At 40.7% G+C, this 16,650-nt stretch overlaps 1 protein-coding gene across 1 annotated transcript in view; it reads right to left on the bottom strand.

The window, feature by feature from the left end:
- The window catches only part of gfra1a (gdnf family receptor alpha 1a), a 107,092-nt gene that overhangs the window by 14,316 nt on the left and 76,126 nt on the right, over positions 1-16,650 (bottom strand). The window contains exons 5-8 of the mRNA XM_085368993.1: positions 10,643-10,821; positions 9,559-9,731; positions 6,164-6,273; positions 5,342-5,476 (exon numbers count right to left, since the gene is read on the bottom strand). Of these exons, the coding sequence (XP_085225119.1) occupies positions 5,342-5,476; positions 6,164-6,273; positions 9,559-9,731; positions 10,643-10,821 (597 nt within the window). The remainder of the gene's footprint in view (positions 1-5,341; positions 5,477-6,163; positions 6,274-9,558; positions 9,732-10,642; positions 10,822-16,650) is intronic.

Below are 16,650 nucleotides of genomic sequence, written 5' to 3'. Positions count from 1 at the left end.
GATTTATGTGGCCAGTTTGATGTCACCCGCTGGTTTTGGACTCCACATTCTAAAGTTTCAGCATCAGCCTTTAATATGCACCCATGCTGTTTTTCTGAAAAGAAAAATGGCCGCAGCGACAACGTAGAGCGTTAAATTATCAGCTAAAGCTAGAAAGCAGGGTTGTTAAGCATGTCTGCCAATTAGTGCAAAGTAACAAACTAAACAGGTTAATCAAAAAGAAATTCACAGACTTTTTGAGTGGGCTACACCAGCGGTCTCCAACCTTTTTTGTGCCACGGACCGGTTTATGCCCGACAATATTTTCACGGACCGGCCTTTAAGGTGTCGCGGATGAATACAACAAAATAAAACTAGTACCGGTACCGAAAAAAGAAGATTTATTCATAACACACGTGAAAAGACCCAGGAAAACCAAGTTAATGATAAAAACGATAACAAAATAACGCTGAAAACCGATAAAAACTATACATTTCACACCTGAGCCTCAACTCTCAGGGCCCGGTACCAAATGACTCACGGACCGGTACCGGTCCGAGGCCCGGGGGTTGGGGACCGCTGGGCTACACCACACAGAAAACCATATTATACCTGATATAACTTCATTAATAAAAAACGACTAAAACCACAAACACAAGACGTCCAGTTCAGTGACTCAAACAGGCAGAACTGATGACTAGTAAACAGCAAACAGCCACGTGCATAACTCCAGTATCCAAATGAATGAGTCAAATTAAACCGGAAGCCTTTTTATATACACTAAGTAGCAAATCTCTTTCAAATAAACCTTTCTAAAACACTAGGACAAACAATGATTTAACCTTCATCAATGCAAACGGCAATGTGCACTAGAACAAACATGATATCATCTTCCCACTGCAGCAGATATTGGTGTTAGTAGTATGAGTTTGCCTCATGCAGATGTCTACATTACCACTTTATCTCACTTTACATGTACATGGATTGTTGTAATACTAGAATTATGTTGGACGGCGTGACCTTTGCATATGCAGGAAACAGGGAGGAATTACACTAAAAAAGCTTTGAATATATTAAAGTTACAGTGTCTCCTTGAGAATATTAAAGCAGCGGATCCGAACCTGGGGGTGGGTCACACAATAACCGAGAAGCTGTATAAAAAAATTACAGGATAGGAATGCAGAAGGAGGTGTGTGCTATAATCAACCTCAATACTCTGAAAGCTCACACAACAAAACATACACATTTAAGGAAGTCAGAAGCTTAGAAAGATACAAACCAATGTAATGCTCAAAAAACCTCTTTTCTGTCTTTTTGTCTAGTCTTTGTCCTTCCTCAAGTTACTTTCTAGCCATGACCCTGTAGCTGGTGTGTGTCAAGATTGTCAGAGTTGTCAGTTCCACTTACTGCTGAGCAAGCCTAATGAGAGCAGAAGGAGGGAGGGCATGAAAGGATGGAGATGGAGACAAAGAGTTGGGATGAGCAGACAGAAGTGGGATGAAGCATGAGCTGGAGAACAAGGGAAAAAGAAAGGGTTGTAATGGGAAAAATAAGGGAGCAGTGAAGAAAAAGGAAGAACTGAGACTAATAATGAAGAGTCAGAGGAGGCGTATTCCTTCTCACTTTGAACTATGTTCAACTTCCCCAGTGAATAAAAGCAAATAGTAGATATAGAGGGTGTGTTTTAACCCACGTTAACCCCCTTTGATCTTGGAAATCTCACAATGACACTTGAACACACAAAATCATGCCAGCACGCAGAAGCAAAGACTTACAATACGTTTCATGTCTCCCACGTGCACTAACTGGGTGCAGACTCACACACACGCACGCCGACTGCAGCGGCCCTTATTATCTAGAGCAGAGGAACCTTGTTAACCCTGACTGGTAAAAAGACAACGGAGTAGAGAAAACAAGAAGAGGGAGGGGAAAAAGATAATAGAAGAGGAGAAGACAAATGAAAGCGTGAAAGAGCGAAGAGTTGGTGAAAACGAGGCTGCCTCTTGTTGGTGTTTTCTCATCTGCTAACTGCCATTCTGACAGAGGAAAATCAAACCACCCACTCTGCTCATGTAGAGCCGAACAACTGGCACCAACTCATTCCCCTCATTGTGACTACAGCTCATTGTCTTCAATGCACACCACTTTCTACAGCACACACCCACGCATGAACACCCTGCCCAATTGACTGCTTGCCACACGGGTCTCGTGGTTGATTGCTTCATCAATCGAATACTGAATTTTTAATTAAGGTGACTGTACATCTTGACAGCTGCAAATAGATAGTGGTCAATCTGTGCTATGTTGCACAAAACTAATTCATCATTCAGACCAACTTTCACCCAGTGACAGGTTAAAGCTGCTTGTACCACAGCAACGTGAACAAGATTTCAAAGAAGCTGCAAGTAGTGTTAACTCATTCAAATTGCCACTCGAGGCTTTTTCAGGAAAAAACAAAAAACACTGTACATTACACTGTACATCAGGATCAAGCTGGTGAATACAGAGGGACCTTCAGCAGCTGATAAGACAGATATTCTCACTGGGAGTTGGCAGAGATTAGAAAAAGAACTGAAGGACAGTTAAATATTGAATTAATATCTACCCTGTGACCAGAAACACAGCTAATGGCAGCGTATGAGATGTGATTATAAAGTTACGCAATTCCGCCCAGGAAACATAACTTTCAAATCCTCCTGGTGCACTGCTGGACCACGTCAACAATGGCTGCTATTTGTAAATGCCACTGACATAGTCCTGAAAAATGTACTTGTATGGGAATTTTAATGAACCTCCACTTCTCTTTCAAAGGAACCCCACTTTTATACCGAGGCTCATTCACCAGTGATGATGAGAGCTGGGTTACCATCTACAACACAGTGGGAGTAAGTACCATGTTTAGCATTTATAGAGTTCAACATTCTTATCGTAAAGCTGACATGACAGCCGTCTGATGGACTGGCTACTTGTCAGGATGTACTCAGCCTCTTGCCCTGTTAGAGTTGGGATAGGTTCTTAACCTACTCTGAACTATATAAGCAATGCAGAGGCCGCATTACTGAAACAACAACCAAGTTTTATTTTGATATGTTTAATTTTTTTTTTCAATCACATAAATAACAATTTGCAATTTTAACTGATTTTTGCTTGCCGACATAATTTAAACCAAAATGCCAATTAAAAGTGTCTTAAAGTAAAATTCCAGAGCGCAAGAAAAGCTGGAATCTTTAATAGGAGATTTGTTTTTATCAACACTTAACCCATGTCATACCAGCTACCACACATCAGAAGCTACATTAAACATACTTTATAACTAAAGCAGGAGATGGCAGCGACACTGTCTCATCAAAATCTTTGCTGATTAAATGAAAACATTTTCCAATTTTAAGTTCACCTGATTGTTTTCACCTGTTTTCTGCTCCCTCCTGGTTCTTGTTGAGTTATTAGTCCACTGTGTGTCTGTTCCTGCATTCCTCTTTCCTGAGTCAGCTGTTATGCTTCCCCTTATGATGCTGCCCTGCCTTGCTCTCCCTCTCTCTTGAAATACGGTGACACCATGAGGATAAACATTTGTTTAAGACTCTGCATTTTGAAGCCTCTGCATGCCATGTCAGTTATTTGGAATAGCATTTGAACGAGAGGGTTGCATGCCAAGTTCCCAAGTAAAGCTATTATTGTTAGTTGCATTATACCTATGACGGCACACTCAAGCACACATATCTGGCAATTAGTGCAAAATAGCAAACCAATGAAATATTACAATTTCACTCACAAAAACTGAAGCATAAAAGTGACAACAGCATCTAAAATGCTCTAAAAGGAACCACAGAATGGTCAAGTGGTTCGGGCTCAGGAAAGAGGAAGCCTAGCAGAGAGCTGCCACCTACACCTGCCTGGATCAAGACACCTGTAATCCAAAACCAACCACTTTCACAACTCAAGTGTCTAGAGGGATTTTAAAAACATCTACACACCATTAGGCCAAACCCATATTTTAGAACCAGCTGTAAATGTGCTTTTTAATATTGCTAAGATGGGTATTTAACCTCCTAAGACCCAAACTCTTCCACGACATGCATTTTTTAATTTCTCTTTGATATTTGGGCATATTGGGACCCGATGAAAGTAAAAACAAAGAATTACCAGGTTTTTCTTTTTAACCTGATTTTTGTTTCTAAGATAAATGAGAGCCACAATGAGGATATTCGTTTAAAATTTCGATAGATCAGTGGCAGTATGTCCTCATAAGTGGATATCAGGCCCTTGTAGAGCAAAAGTGAGTATTTTGGGCTAAATAACCCAAAATGTGATGTCCATATATGTGGACGCCAGGTCCTAGGAGGTTAAACATGGGAATGTGTGGAAATGTACTCACTTTTAGAGCCAACCTCAAGTGGCTGCTACAGAAACTGCAGTCTACAGTTCCACACTGCCTTCATTTTCCAGCTGCTCGGTGAGCACATATGCTCATCCAGCATGGGTGTCCTTGAGGGAGATTGTCTTCCAGCTGTGACCCTGTCTCCTGACCTCCGTAGAGGAATCAATTAGGAATCACATTACACTTAAACTGTGTTGGGGAGGAAAGAAGCAGCTGACTGCCACTGAGTGTAGTATCAAAACAGAAGGAGCAGAACCAGTTTAGATTACAAGGAAACTCAAAGTGAGGCTGGCTTACATGTGCACAGACCCATATTAATCTGGTTAGAAACAGGTGTGTTTACACTGAATGTATGTGGAAGAGAGAGAGAGAGAGCGAGAGAGAGTTTTCCCGTCTCCATGAGTTTGAAGACATTTTTAAGACTCCAAAAGTGGTTTTAGTGTCAAGGTTACAATTAGGCTATGGTTCCATTTATGCTAAGGGTTAGTGTTAGGCATTCATTTTCGATGCTTAGGGTTAGGGTCAGCAGCTAGGGAAATCATTTTGTCAATTAAATGTCCCCACTAAGATATGAAAACACGATTGTGTGTGCGTGTGTGTGCGTATGTGTGACTTCAAGTAGGTTTGTTAATTAAAGTCATTGCGTAAGAGGGTTTAGATGGAAAAGCCTCTTTCTGTCAAAGATCTGGAGCAGGAGTTCTGCTACACATTGAGACACTCTGGTGCAATATGACTGGCTTTTTTTCTGTTATGCTGCTGGATAACAATGCAAGCATGGCAATGGGATATATTTGGTAAGAAGGAGATACTGGAAAGAAAGGAAGGGATAAAAGTGCACAACAAGAATATGACCAGCAGAGCAGAGTAGGTGAAAACAGACAGACACAGAACTCAGAAGAGCTGCTAAGACTAATCCACAGTCAAAAAAGAAAATTGAACAGATAACAGCTGGTCAAAGTAGAGCAGCACAAGAGGAAAACTTACGTAGGCAGGTGTTCTCTGTGAAGAACTCAGTGAATTTGTCGCACTCATCCTTATTGTTGCCGCTGTTGCTGCAGTCGCAGTGGGGAGAGACACTGATTTTGGGTGAGCGCAGGTAGTTGGGAGTCATGACAGTACCTGGAGAAAGATGATAGAATGATTCACTGATTATTTTCAGTAACAAATGTGGTCCATAAACAAGGCTTTATTGTAAACTGTTCAACCCTGAATGAGCTGCTAACTACCAATTAAAAAAATAAAATAAAATAAAAATTTAAAGCCTTCAAAATATCAGGTATCATCATCGTGCTGTGTTGATGATAAATGTTTAGCAGTGATGATTTTTATTTTCTACAAGAGAAACGCAGTCTGGTGGAGTTTCTCCAGGAAGCAGAATGCAGAGAAGGTGGAGTGAAGAATAGGCTCTCTCTCTGCGAGGGAAAGTAAATAGCTTCAGTCAGTGATTTCTCACTCCCCCAATGGATTGTTCCCTTGTGCTGGCTGCAGTCCAGAACAGGCCATTTTGTTTTGCAGTAGGCAGAATGAATTGGCGCTGTGTGGACAGTGTGTGTATGCGTGGTCAGGTTTGGCGACTTGAGAGGACCAAATCTCGAGTGTTGCAGTAACTGTTGTCGGGAAGAAATCAAGAGTGGGATTGGTCCACGTTGTGAGTGAGATAGCTACAAAAAATTACAGCTTGGTTCTTCATGTCAAAGCTGTGTTGCATTTTTAACAATGTCTTAAGCAAATTCTCATATTTCAAGATCTTAGAAACTGCAGTTAATCCCGAGTCAAACCTGACCGGTCACAATCGAGCGAACTCACCAATCAGACCCGAGTAGGCAAGGAGGCAGTCTGCATAGTTCTCCTTCAGGCAGCCTGACAGCGAGCGGGGCTCCGGCTGGCAGTTGACAAAGAAGTCAGCGAGTCGTGACCTAAAACACACACAGATCAAAAACTATTTTGTGATTATAGCTCCAGCAGATAAGTTCAGACGGCCAATGCGACTGTAAATGAGCAGCAAAAGGCCCGGTTGAAATTAGTGTCCACTGGAAGTCATTTGTCTCAATTCAATTAGCCTTCTTAATGGCTGACTTCAGTGCAGTAAGATGACCCTTTATGCTGCGGCTGGTTTGTATCCTGGAATGAATGAAGCTACGGACTATTCTCCGCCCAGTCTGTTCTGTTTCATTTACCTCCTTCAAAAATGTTTACACTTTTGCACCAGGTGCAGTGGTTTGTGAAATTGAAATGGTGTTTGTAGTCCCAAGGAATTCACAATTTGAAGTGAAATTACGTGTGATATAGTGGCTCTTTGACACAAAGCTAACACCTTCAGACTCAAACATCTTTAACCATCTTGGTGTGTTGGTGCAGTTTCGGCTATAAATCCTCTCACTACTGTTAAAACGTCAAACTAAGCTGAGACATTTCCCAACACGGTCAGAACAGGTCAGAAAATCAAAAGTTACTTGCACAAAACAGCAGATGTTACTGGATAGATTTTCACATTTTTTGTACATTTTTTTAAAGTAAGTATGACACATTTTTTCCAAATGCTTTTTTTTGGTAAAATACTGTTAAATGGTTTTAAATGTCAGTAAAAAGCTTCGCATAGCTTGTGTTCCTGCACTGTTGCTGAGTAAAAGCAACAACAATAGCCAAAACTGCACATAAAATTCAAAGGTGGTATGCTGAATGTGCAATAATTGGTCTCCACCAACTACTCTTGCTTAATTTGTGTGCGTGTTTGTTAGGACTTGTTTAATACCTGTAGTGACTTCGAAGGAATTTAAAAACTGGACACCAAAGATCGTCTTTAGTTCAATATTTGATCAAATGTGAAATATATTCAGTGGTGTTCTGTTTGATTTACTAGGAACAAAAAAGTCATTGAAGAATATTACAATGCCCAAGTAAAGTTGATCTTTGTAATATAAGTGAGTTTGACCAAGTTCATGCCAAACATGAGATGTTAGGTTTTCAAGGACTTGATGGACAGCCTGGGTTGTATTCATCAAATTCAAAATGAGCATGTTTAGTATTTCTCATTTTCAGCATTTAAGATGCTCTTTATACTAGTTTCACGCATCCAGATACAGTTCAAATGATTTGCAAAGCAGTGTATCCTTTTTCCTCCCTCTCTCTCTTTTGTTCCTGTTAGTTTTTTTGGGCAGCACGGTGGCACGGTGGTTAGCACTGTTGCCGCACAGCAAGAAGGTCCTGAGTTCAATTCCACCATCAGACCGGGGTCTTTCTGTGTGGAGTTTGCATGTTCTCCCCGTGTTTGCGTGGGTTCTCTCCGGGTACTCCGGCTTCCTCCCACCGTCCAAAGACATGCAGCTTGTGGGGATAGGTTAATTGATTAATCCAAATTGTCACTAGGTGTGAATGTGAGTGTGAATGGTTGTCTGTCCCTGTGTGTTGGCCCTGCGACAGACTGGCGACCTGTCCAGGGTGTACCCTGCCTTTCGCCCTATGACAGCTGGGATAGGCTCCAGCGCCCCCCGCGACCCTGACAAGGATAAGCGGAAGCGAATGGATGGATGGATGGATAGTTTTTTTGGACATGGGGTTGTATCTGCACTTGCAGTGTGATCCGTCTTATCACACCAATCTGGTGCAGAGCTGAGCAGTGCCTGGCGAGAGCTGTCAACAGCAGCCAGCATACTACACCTGACATATGGTGAGGGAACTTGTGGAAATGCATGGCTTTAATCTGTCTGTGCTAACTGACAAATGGACCGGGAGGAAGCCGTGCTGCAGTGAGACCTGTTGTTCAAGCCCTGAGCATATGTGTGATGGATTGAGTGTATGGAGGGTTGAAGCTGCCAAAATCAAAAATGAAGAAAAAAAGATAAATGACTGAATATGTAAATATGTTACAACAACATAAAAATAAATGCAGCCATTCATTGTGTTTCGTTTTTGATTTACGTTTATCAATATTAATAAAATGACAAGTCAAAGAATTTGAAAAAAAAAGTATTTATATATGCATCCTTTTCCTCTGCATCCACCATACTAATGTCCTAAAACCCTCCAAATTCAGTATCTTTCTATATTTCTGTAATCACTTTAAAAAATTACCTTATACAAAAATAAATGCAGAAAATTTACATTGAATTCTTAGTATAATAAACTAAATTCTGGCATCTTCGGTCCTTCATAGGAGAGTTCCATTGGGAGAAAGATGGACGGAAGAAGAGAAACTTGCAGTATAAATTTACTACTGCTGCCTGCTGTTAAGCAGAGACAGAGGGTGAGGCGAGAGGGAGGGAGACCTGAGGCCACAGTCCAAATGGAGCTAATTTATGATGCCTAATGCCTCCATTTAATCCCAGAGACCCACAAGACTGCTGGCTCAAGCCTCCGGAGACTGCATAACCACATATACACACACACTAGTGAGGGCAGTGTCAGATGTCCATCACTGAATTACTCTTTTCTGACTCTTAATGCAGGAACCCTACAGTGTACGTGGGTGTGAGTCTGAGACTTGAGGCATAAAGGCAGACAATTTATTACTGCTGGTGCTACACTGACTACTACACAATGTAAAGAGGTGTCTATGGGGCATGTTAATGCACAAATGTGTTTCACAAAGTGGGGACTTGCCTCAGATTTGCAGACAGAAAGCTTGTCTGCACACTGTAAAGAATTCGATTTTAGGCTCTGTGAGTTAAGATTAGAGTAAAGCCGAGGTCAAAGCATATTTGCTGCAAGCCACTTTCGGTGAAATTTCCCTCTAAGTGAGGACATACAGTTTTTTTTATTTAGTTATACTGTTGGAGGTTTTGTTCCATTTCTCTATATAAGGAACGACAGTATGTCAGTGCACTGTGTACAGGCAGCTGCCTTGTTCATCAAAGAGCCAAAACACAAAATGATACTGATCTTTTTTCCAAGCTTGCACATATATAGTGCGTCCTCACCAAACAGAAGGGTAACCCTTAAAAGAGCCATGGTTAGCCTATGGTTTTGACTGATAGGCACAGGATGCTACCACATGATGAAAACTAGTTACACAGTTGATCACAAATCGCTTTTCCTGCATATCCTACATCGTCGATTTGCATCTAATGCCAGCTTAAAAAACACAGTTAATATCCAGAGCACACAGCATTTATCTCAGAAATAAACCATGGCATCACATGGCATCCAAGTTACAGTATATCTGGTACTTATTGACCATATTGACATAAAAAGGGGTTCCTCACTTGCAGATGTAGTTGGTCTTGCAGGATGCCTGCAGCTCCAGACAGTTGGGTTTCTGTTTCTCTTCGTACGAGCAGACAGGAACGATGGTTTGACGTCTCCTTTCAGAGCATGCGGTTTGGTCGCTGAGCGGGCATGAGCAGAATAGCATGCCGTAACTGTGCTTGGGAGGAACCTGTGTGGCAAAAGAAACCACGACATTAAGGATAGAAATTAATTCCTTTATTAAGACCCGCATTATTACTCATATTTTAGCATTATTCTGGGCTACATGTTGTACCGTCTGTGCCTTTAGACACATTTTCTGGATTTCTTTCTTGATGTGGTCTGAAGTAGCTGTTTTCTATTCGTTTTGATGGATTGTTGTTGTTGTTTTTTTTAACTGCTCCTAACTTTATTCAGTATTTATTGGTACAAACTCACCTTGCTGCAGCTCATTTGCAGCAAGATGGTTTAACATCGCTTCAATAAAGCATCAATCAAATCTGACGTTCAAGTTGAAAGAAAATGTAGATGTAACAAATGACAATCGGACCACAATAGGAGAATGTAATGATACTTTAATCTCCAACACAAAGAAAAGCCTAACGCTCAAGGCTCTTTACGCAAAGACATCTCTATTATGATAAAATAAAGAAAAATTATACATCACACAAAGATTAACAATGTCACACTTTCTCTGTAACATTTCTATTTATTCATCTTGTTGCTTTGCAGAAGCAGTGCCAAGTAAAGTTATTCAAAAAGGGGCATCACAGAAGCTGGGTTGTAATTACAATGCTTCACATCATTTTTCACAATATGGAACAGACAGCAAAAACATCTTTTGTGTTTTATGACTGAATCAATGTCAAAGCTTGGCGCTGGAATAGCATACCCTGAACAAAAAGACCCACATGATTATTTATTGTGAGTTTGACAACCCCTCAAACTTATGCACTTCAAAATCGTTCTTTCTTTTGAAGCAGGTCCTTTGTGCTGGACATTCAGCTTTTATCAGATATCAGTCATTTGGAAAACCTCCAGTGTGTGTGTTCTTTTTCTTTCTGTTTGTTTTTTGATAAGCTCGTATCAGAAGTGCCTTGCCTTGTCAAAGAACTGCCGCAGGGCCTTGTGGCACTTCCTCTTGTTGCAGACTTCAGCTGTGGAGACGCGGCTGGTACAGGGGCTGATGTAGGCCGAGCGGTACTTCTTACACGTGTCGTTCAGGTTGCAGGCCTTAGCAGCATTGAGACAGTTGTTCTCTCTGGCCACTGCAGGTTCACCTAGTGACATAAAGGGGAGAGGAGACATTGGGGAGAGGAGAGGATGAAAACAAGAAAGAAGGGTTATAATCACAGAGGTCATCAAGCATGTGATGCTAATGCAAAGCAACCCAGAGATCACTAGAAAAAGCAGAAAGCGCTATCACTGCATAACTTATTGTCACATTCTTCATAAAAGTGACTGTGTGGGAGTGAGAAGGAGGACCCAGGTGCAGACACGGAAGGAGACGGAACTGAGTGTAAACAAAAGGCGAAATGTTTGTTAGGCTGAAAAAACATGAATACGAAAGCAAAGCAAGGCGAACAAGGGGCGAGAACTAAAACTAAAACCTAAACTAGGAGAACTAAACTGAGATAACTATGACATTAGACATGAACAAGATTCTGACCTGAGAAACTATAATGAGGAAGAAACAAGAACATGAAACATAAACATGACCTGAGCAGAATCATGAAACACAGGCACTGACACGGCGTGGTGGGAGGAAACACGGACGACCTGACGAAGACCGAATGAAAACACAGACTAAATACACACAGGAGGTGATCAGGGGAAGTGGAAACACATGGGGAAACAGCTGACTGGAATAAACATAATGACACTGTGGGGGAAGTAAAACTAAACACATGAAACATGGAAACACCAGACTTTTCAAAACTAAAACAGGAAACAATGAGAAACGTAGACATGACAACACCAGCTAGACACTTGAGACGTAAAACACGTGGCGAGACAAACGCACAGGGATAAGTGAAAGTACAACACTGAGGACAAGACAGACCACATAGAGACAGGAAAGACTCATAACTAAGGAGACACAGAAGAACCTAAACTAGACTTAAAACTCAAGAACTTAACATCCTTTCAACTGAACATAAGAAATCACAAATACAAAAATAAACTCAATATGCTGTGTCACAGACCCAGCCCCTGACACTTATTGTATAATGAACAAAGCATACGAATCCTCTGCATCAAAAACAATCACAACAATGCAATACATCGTCAAATTAAAAGTGAAATGTATTAGCTTATGTAACACAACTGGTTTTCTTTAAGGCCATGTGAGGTGGCTTGTTTTCGGTCAACGAGGTTGTATCCTATCTCAGCTCCACATAAAAACACTTTAATTGTGGACCAAGACAATTAGCCAACTGTTCCAAAATAACTGCATTTTCATCTGGTGTAAGAGCTTACTCAGGCAAACACACATACACAAGCCTGGCCTTTTTAATTTGCTCCAACAACATTTTATGCCATTCAAAGTATATTAATGAGTGAGAATTTCTTCCTTTGGGCAATTGGTGATCTAGCCTAGGTGCCAAATCTATGCTATGTGTATCTATATGTGGACAAATTAACAGCGACCACAGGCAGGCTAAAGGAGCTTAAACAAAGCTCGGTGCATAAAAGGGCATCAGCTGAGCCAACAGCACGGAGATCAGCTGGAGTGTTGCATAGCTTCCCTCTCTGGGCTGTTGAACTAATAAAGTTCAATTTGTTTGTGGAAAAACTGCATTAGGACATCATATCTTATTTAACTATTAACAATCAATACGTGTATTACACTAGAAATGCAGCATCTAATAAGCTCTATGGAGCACACAGATTACACCTACAGATCATTACAAAACCGAAGCATATCAGCTGCAAAGGTCTCTCAACAAGAGAAGTAACAAAAGACTCAGAGACAATGTAAGAAGCAGAGGGCCGGCAGTCTAATAATGTTTTCTCAAACGAAGCAGATAACCTCAGCAACACATTTTCAACCTACATCGGTGTTTGTGTGCCTTAGTGTTTGCATTTCTGTCTTTGGAAGTGTATGTGTGCATATGCTTATGCTAATTGTACAGAAGACCCCATTTGGAGTCTCACTTTCTGTTTAGCCTGTAACAAACAGTTGCCTTCATCTCCGTGGCCCTGCAGGCTAACAGGCATGCTTTTGTGTATGCATACAGTCGAGGTTCAGTACTTGTCACAGTCTCCAGTGCAGTGCATCGCCTGCCTGTCAGCCTGCACTAATTGCCAGGGTTGTCCTCAATCCACCATTAATTAACATTTTTATACACCCCCTTAAAATATTTTCTTAGGTTAAAAAAAAGGAACAAAAACAGCATTTTTTTTCCTTTATGACAGCGTCAATTAAAATGGGTGCAGCCCAGTGTGATAAACATACCGATGCTGCAGTGGGGGGGGAGTATGGTAAGATCCGTTATCAAGTCGACAAACCCATTGGCTGATGAGTGCCGTGTTGTCCTGAGCAAACTGTGTTAATGAGATTCAACACATCAAGGCGAGGGTGGAGGAAAAAAGAGGGAAGAAGATAAAAGGGACCCAGAGACATGTGGGGATATGAGCTGATAGTCCAGCGAGGTATTAATTGGCGACATGGTGCTGTTTGCTTTACTACAGAGGAGGAGATCCTTGAGGTGAATGCTTCCCAAAACCTCCAGCCGACTCAGAGGAAAACCAGTGCTGACTCACTCATTGCCAGTTTTTACTATTTCTTTGCTTTCATGCCTTCACCTTACCTTTCACCTTTTTCTTCCAACATGGAAAAACAACAAGCTTTTCCATTTACAAGACTTTCCCCCCTCTCTGTTTGACCTGCCTCATTTGGTCCACACCTCCCTCTGTTAGTTTTCAGGCTCATTTGGTGGTATTAATTACAATGTATGCAATTTGTTTTGGTTTGAATGTTTTTGACAATTTTATATTGGAATCAAGTTTAAATTGCTTCATTGATTATTAATTTAGTTTTAATGCTGTGTGTATAAATGTCTAAACTATGAATAGTGTTATTGTACATCATCCTAAACAGGCGCATTCTCTTCTTTGTCTGCTATTAACATGATACTGTAACAACTCATAATAAAATTCTATCCATCCATCCATTCTTATCTGCTTATCCAAACCAGGGTCCCAGGGGTGCTGGAGTCTATCCCAGCTAACATAAGGCAAGAGGTGGGGTACACCCTGGACAGGTTGCCAGTCTGTCACAGGGCTAACACAAAGAGACAGACAACCTTTCACACTCACATTCGCACCTATGGGTAATTTAGAATCACCAGTTAACCTAACTGCATGAAGGAAGCTGGAGTACCCAGAGAGAACCCACAAGGACACTGGGAGAACATGCAAACTCTAAACAGAAAGGCCCAGGAATTTATTTATTTTTTTTATCTTGCTTTTATTACAGAGTGTTTTATGATCTTATTCTTTCTGTTTTATTTGCATAAACAAAGAGCCATGTTTAAGACAAATTTCTATTCAGTTACTGGCTACTGTTTTAACCCTGTCTCAAAGATGACTTCTGTTATAATGATAAGTCTGACCTAAGCCCCTAAAGATATTAGGACTTAACCGCAGGAACAGGGGACAAGACACAGTCACTTTCAGGTATTTCTTTTACACTCTGAATGGTTCTGTGACATCTATAGGGAAGATTAGAGACAGCAGGTCTAGTTGAGGCTGGATATTCATTCACTGTACCCCATTTCATTTATAGTTATTTTAAATATAGCATGAGAACAAAGACCTGAAAAATGAATCACTTCCAGTACTGTAAAATTTGCTTTTCTAACATTTAAATGGCATTTTTATGTCACATGTTTATTTTACATGATTGTTTGTGCTTTTAACTCCCCCGTATCACCCCCACTTCTACACAATCAAACATGTGAACTTTTTTTTTCCTTTCACTTGCTCAGATCAACTGCCTGACTCCAAAGTGTCCAATCTGTAGTTGCCCCATGCACTGCTTTAAGAGGTTTGTTTTTTCCCTTGTTTATGTTCAACTCTATTAGTACAAACTGATGTAACTAAAAAAAAAAAAAAGCTTCACAAAGCTTCATTTTAGAAAGTCCAAGACTTTTGCAGTTTGGGAGGCTTGATCTAAACTAGAATTAAGTATAAAAAGAGCCTCTTGTTCTCTAATTAGATTCACAAGTTATTTTTTTTAAAGTGTTCTCATCAAAATAGAGTTTTTAATGTTAGGGACGCAATATTTCCTGAAGGAGAAAAAAAAAAAAAGCTTGTGTTGTAGGATTAGTACAAATCAAGACTTTTCAAGACCCTTTGAGGTTGAAGCCAGCTAGTATTTTCAACTATTATGCCTGCCTTAATAAAGGCTTTTAATGTACTTTGGATCCTTACTCTGGCTCAGAGCCTGAATCGTTTTTTAATTTTTCCTAGCATTTAGCTTCAAAAGTACTAGAATTATTCATGGACTAATATTCATGGACGATATATATACATGTATAGAGGTACAGCTGACTGAACCCTTTCCCTCTGAATTCCTTTTTCTTTTCATCAGATATATTACTTTTGCTTTGATATCTCTCATCTGAGCCTGCATCCGCCATAACAGCACATGATTGACAGTCCCATGGACTCTTCTCCCTGACTAGATGAACACGCTACTTATTCCTCTGCCATCAGTTGTCTGATTTTCGGACCGTAAAAATATGGCACCTGTTCAGACAGCATCAAATTTCTGCCAAACTATTCCCTCAGATGAGTTTGTGAATACATCTGAGCCAAGAAATAGGTCATGCACTTGGAAAATTGGGCTTTGTTTTACATCTGTTAAACCGTGTTTAATTGTTTGTTGACAGGCACTTTCAAGTTGCAGCACAGTATGTCATCATCTAAACACTTCTTAGTGAAATCCGAACACACCTGATGTGCTCTGGAATTATGAGACTTAAATGTATCTGCTCCATAAGGAAAGTGACAATTCTGACTAGTTCTACGGTACTCTAGATGTTTGGACTTTCAACAATTAGTCAGTGTTTGACTGGTTTCAAATGCATTTTGAAACATGACAACCTAACGTACACAAGATTTTCCTGGCTCAAAGTGGGTCTTTGAGGGGTGAATGAGCAAATAAGGCAGTCTGCATGTAGTAAAGGCAAAGTATCTGTGTTAGCTTACTCAACTGAAATCTGTGTAAACTAAAACAATTTAGTTAATCCAGGCAACACTAATATATTCAAAAGAGAACAGCTTTATTCATGTGCAATAATTTAGATGTATTGTCATGGTTCTGTTCTGGGTTTTTTCCACGCTTTCTTGTGCACATGGAAAACTAGAGGCAACAGCAAGATGCCCACACAGAACAGAACTAGCATCAATAATATCATGTTTAACGCTGATTAAGTTATTAAATACAGAAGGTGGGTTGCAAAGTGGCCTGCAGATGGCTTGTAACTATGGAGTAGCATAAACACCATGTCCTGTATGAGAATTGCCAGTTGTATGTATAGTGGGGCTGTTCAGTTAGTCAAATTTACCTTCACTTACAGTTCTGGCTGTAAAAAATCTGCATACAACCAGAGCAACAAGCAGCATTCCCCCTACAGAGACTTGATCCGAAACATCCTGGAATCTGTCCATCATTGCACAGAGAGATAGAAGACAATGTAACATGACCTAAATGGTAACACTGGGAAAAGGTTTCATCCAAACAGACTCACTCGGTTGCTCCTCAGTGACCAGTGGTGCTTTGACAAATAGCCGCAGTATCATGGCTTTACCCCAAGGGCCCATTAGGACAAATACAAAGTTGGACTGCATGCAGTGTGAATGTGTGAATCAAGTTTTTGTGGATACATGCCCTTCCTGCATCAATCTGCCCACATCCTTGAGTCTGAATATGTCTGTTTTCCTCACGCAAACATGCACAAAAACATGTTTGTAGTATTTTGCTTATACCAGCCTGCGCCCCTAGTGTCAGCAAATACATTTAATGAACTCCCTTTGCACTCCTGGCAGATGGCATTGTCTCTCCAAAACACAGGCACACACACAAACACACTGCGTGCTAT

The sequence above is a fragment of the Diplotaxodon limnothrissa genome, linkage group LG13, assembly GCF_057381915.1.
Source record: "Diplotaxodon limnothrissa isolate DT_005_m linkage group LG13, D_limnothrissa_male_GT1.1, whole genome shotgun sequence".
In the NCBI taxonomy this organism is placed as follows: domain Eukaryota; kingdom Metazoa; phylum Chordata; class Actinopteri; order Cichliformes; family Cichlidae; genus Diplotaxodon; species Diplotaxodon limnothrissa.
The sequence above is the reverse complement of the archived record's forward strand: the minus strand, read 5'-3'. Positions and strand labels throughout refer to the sequence as shown.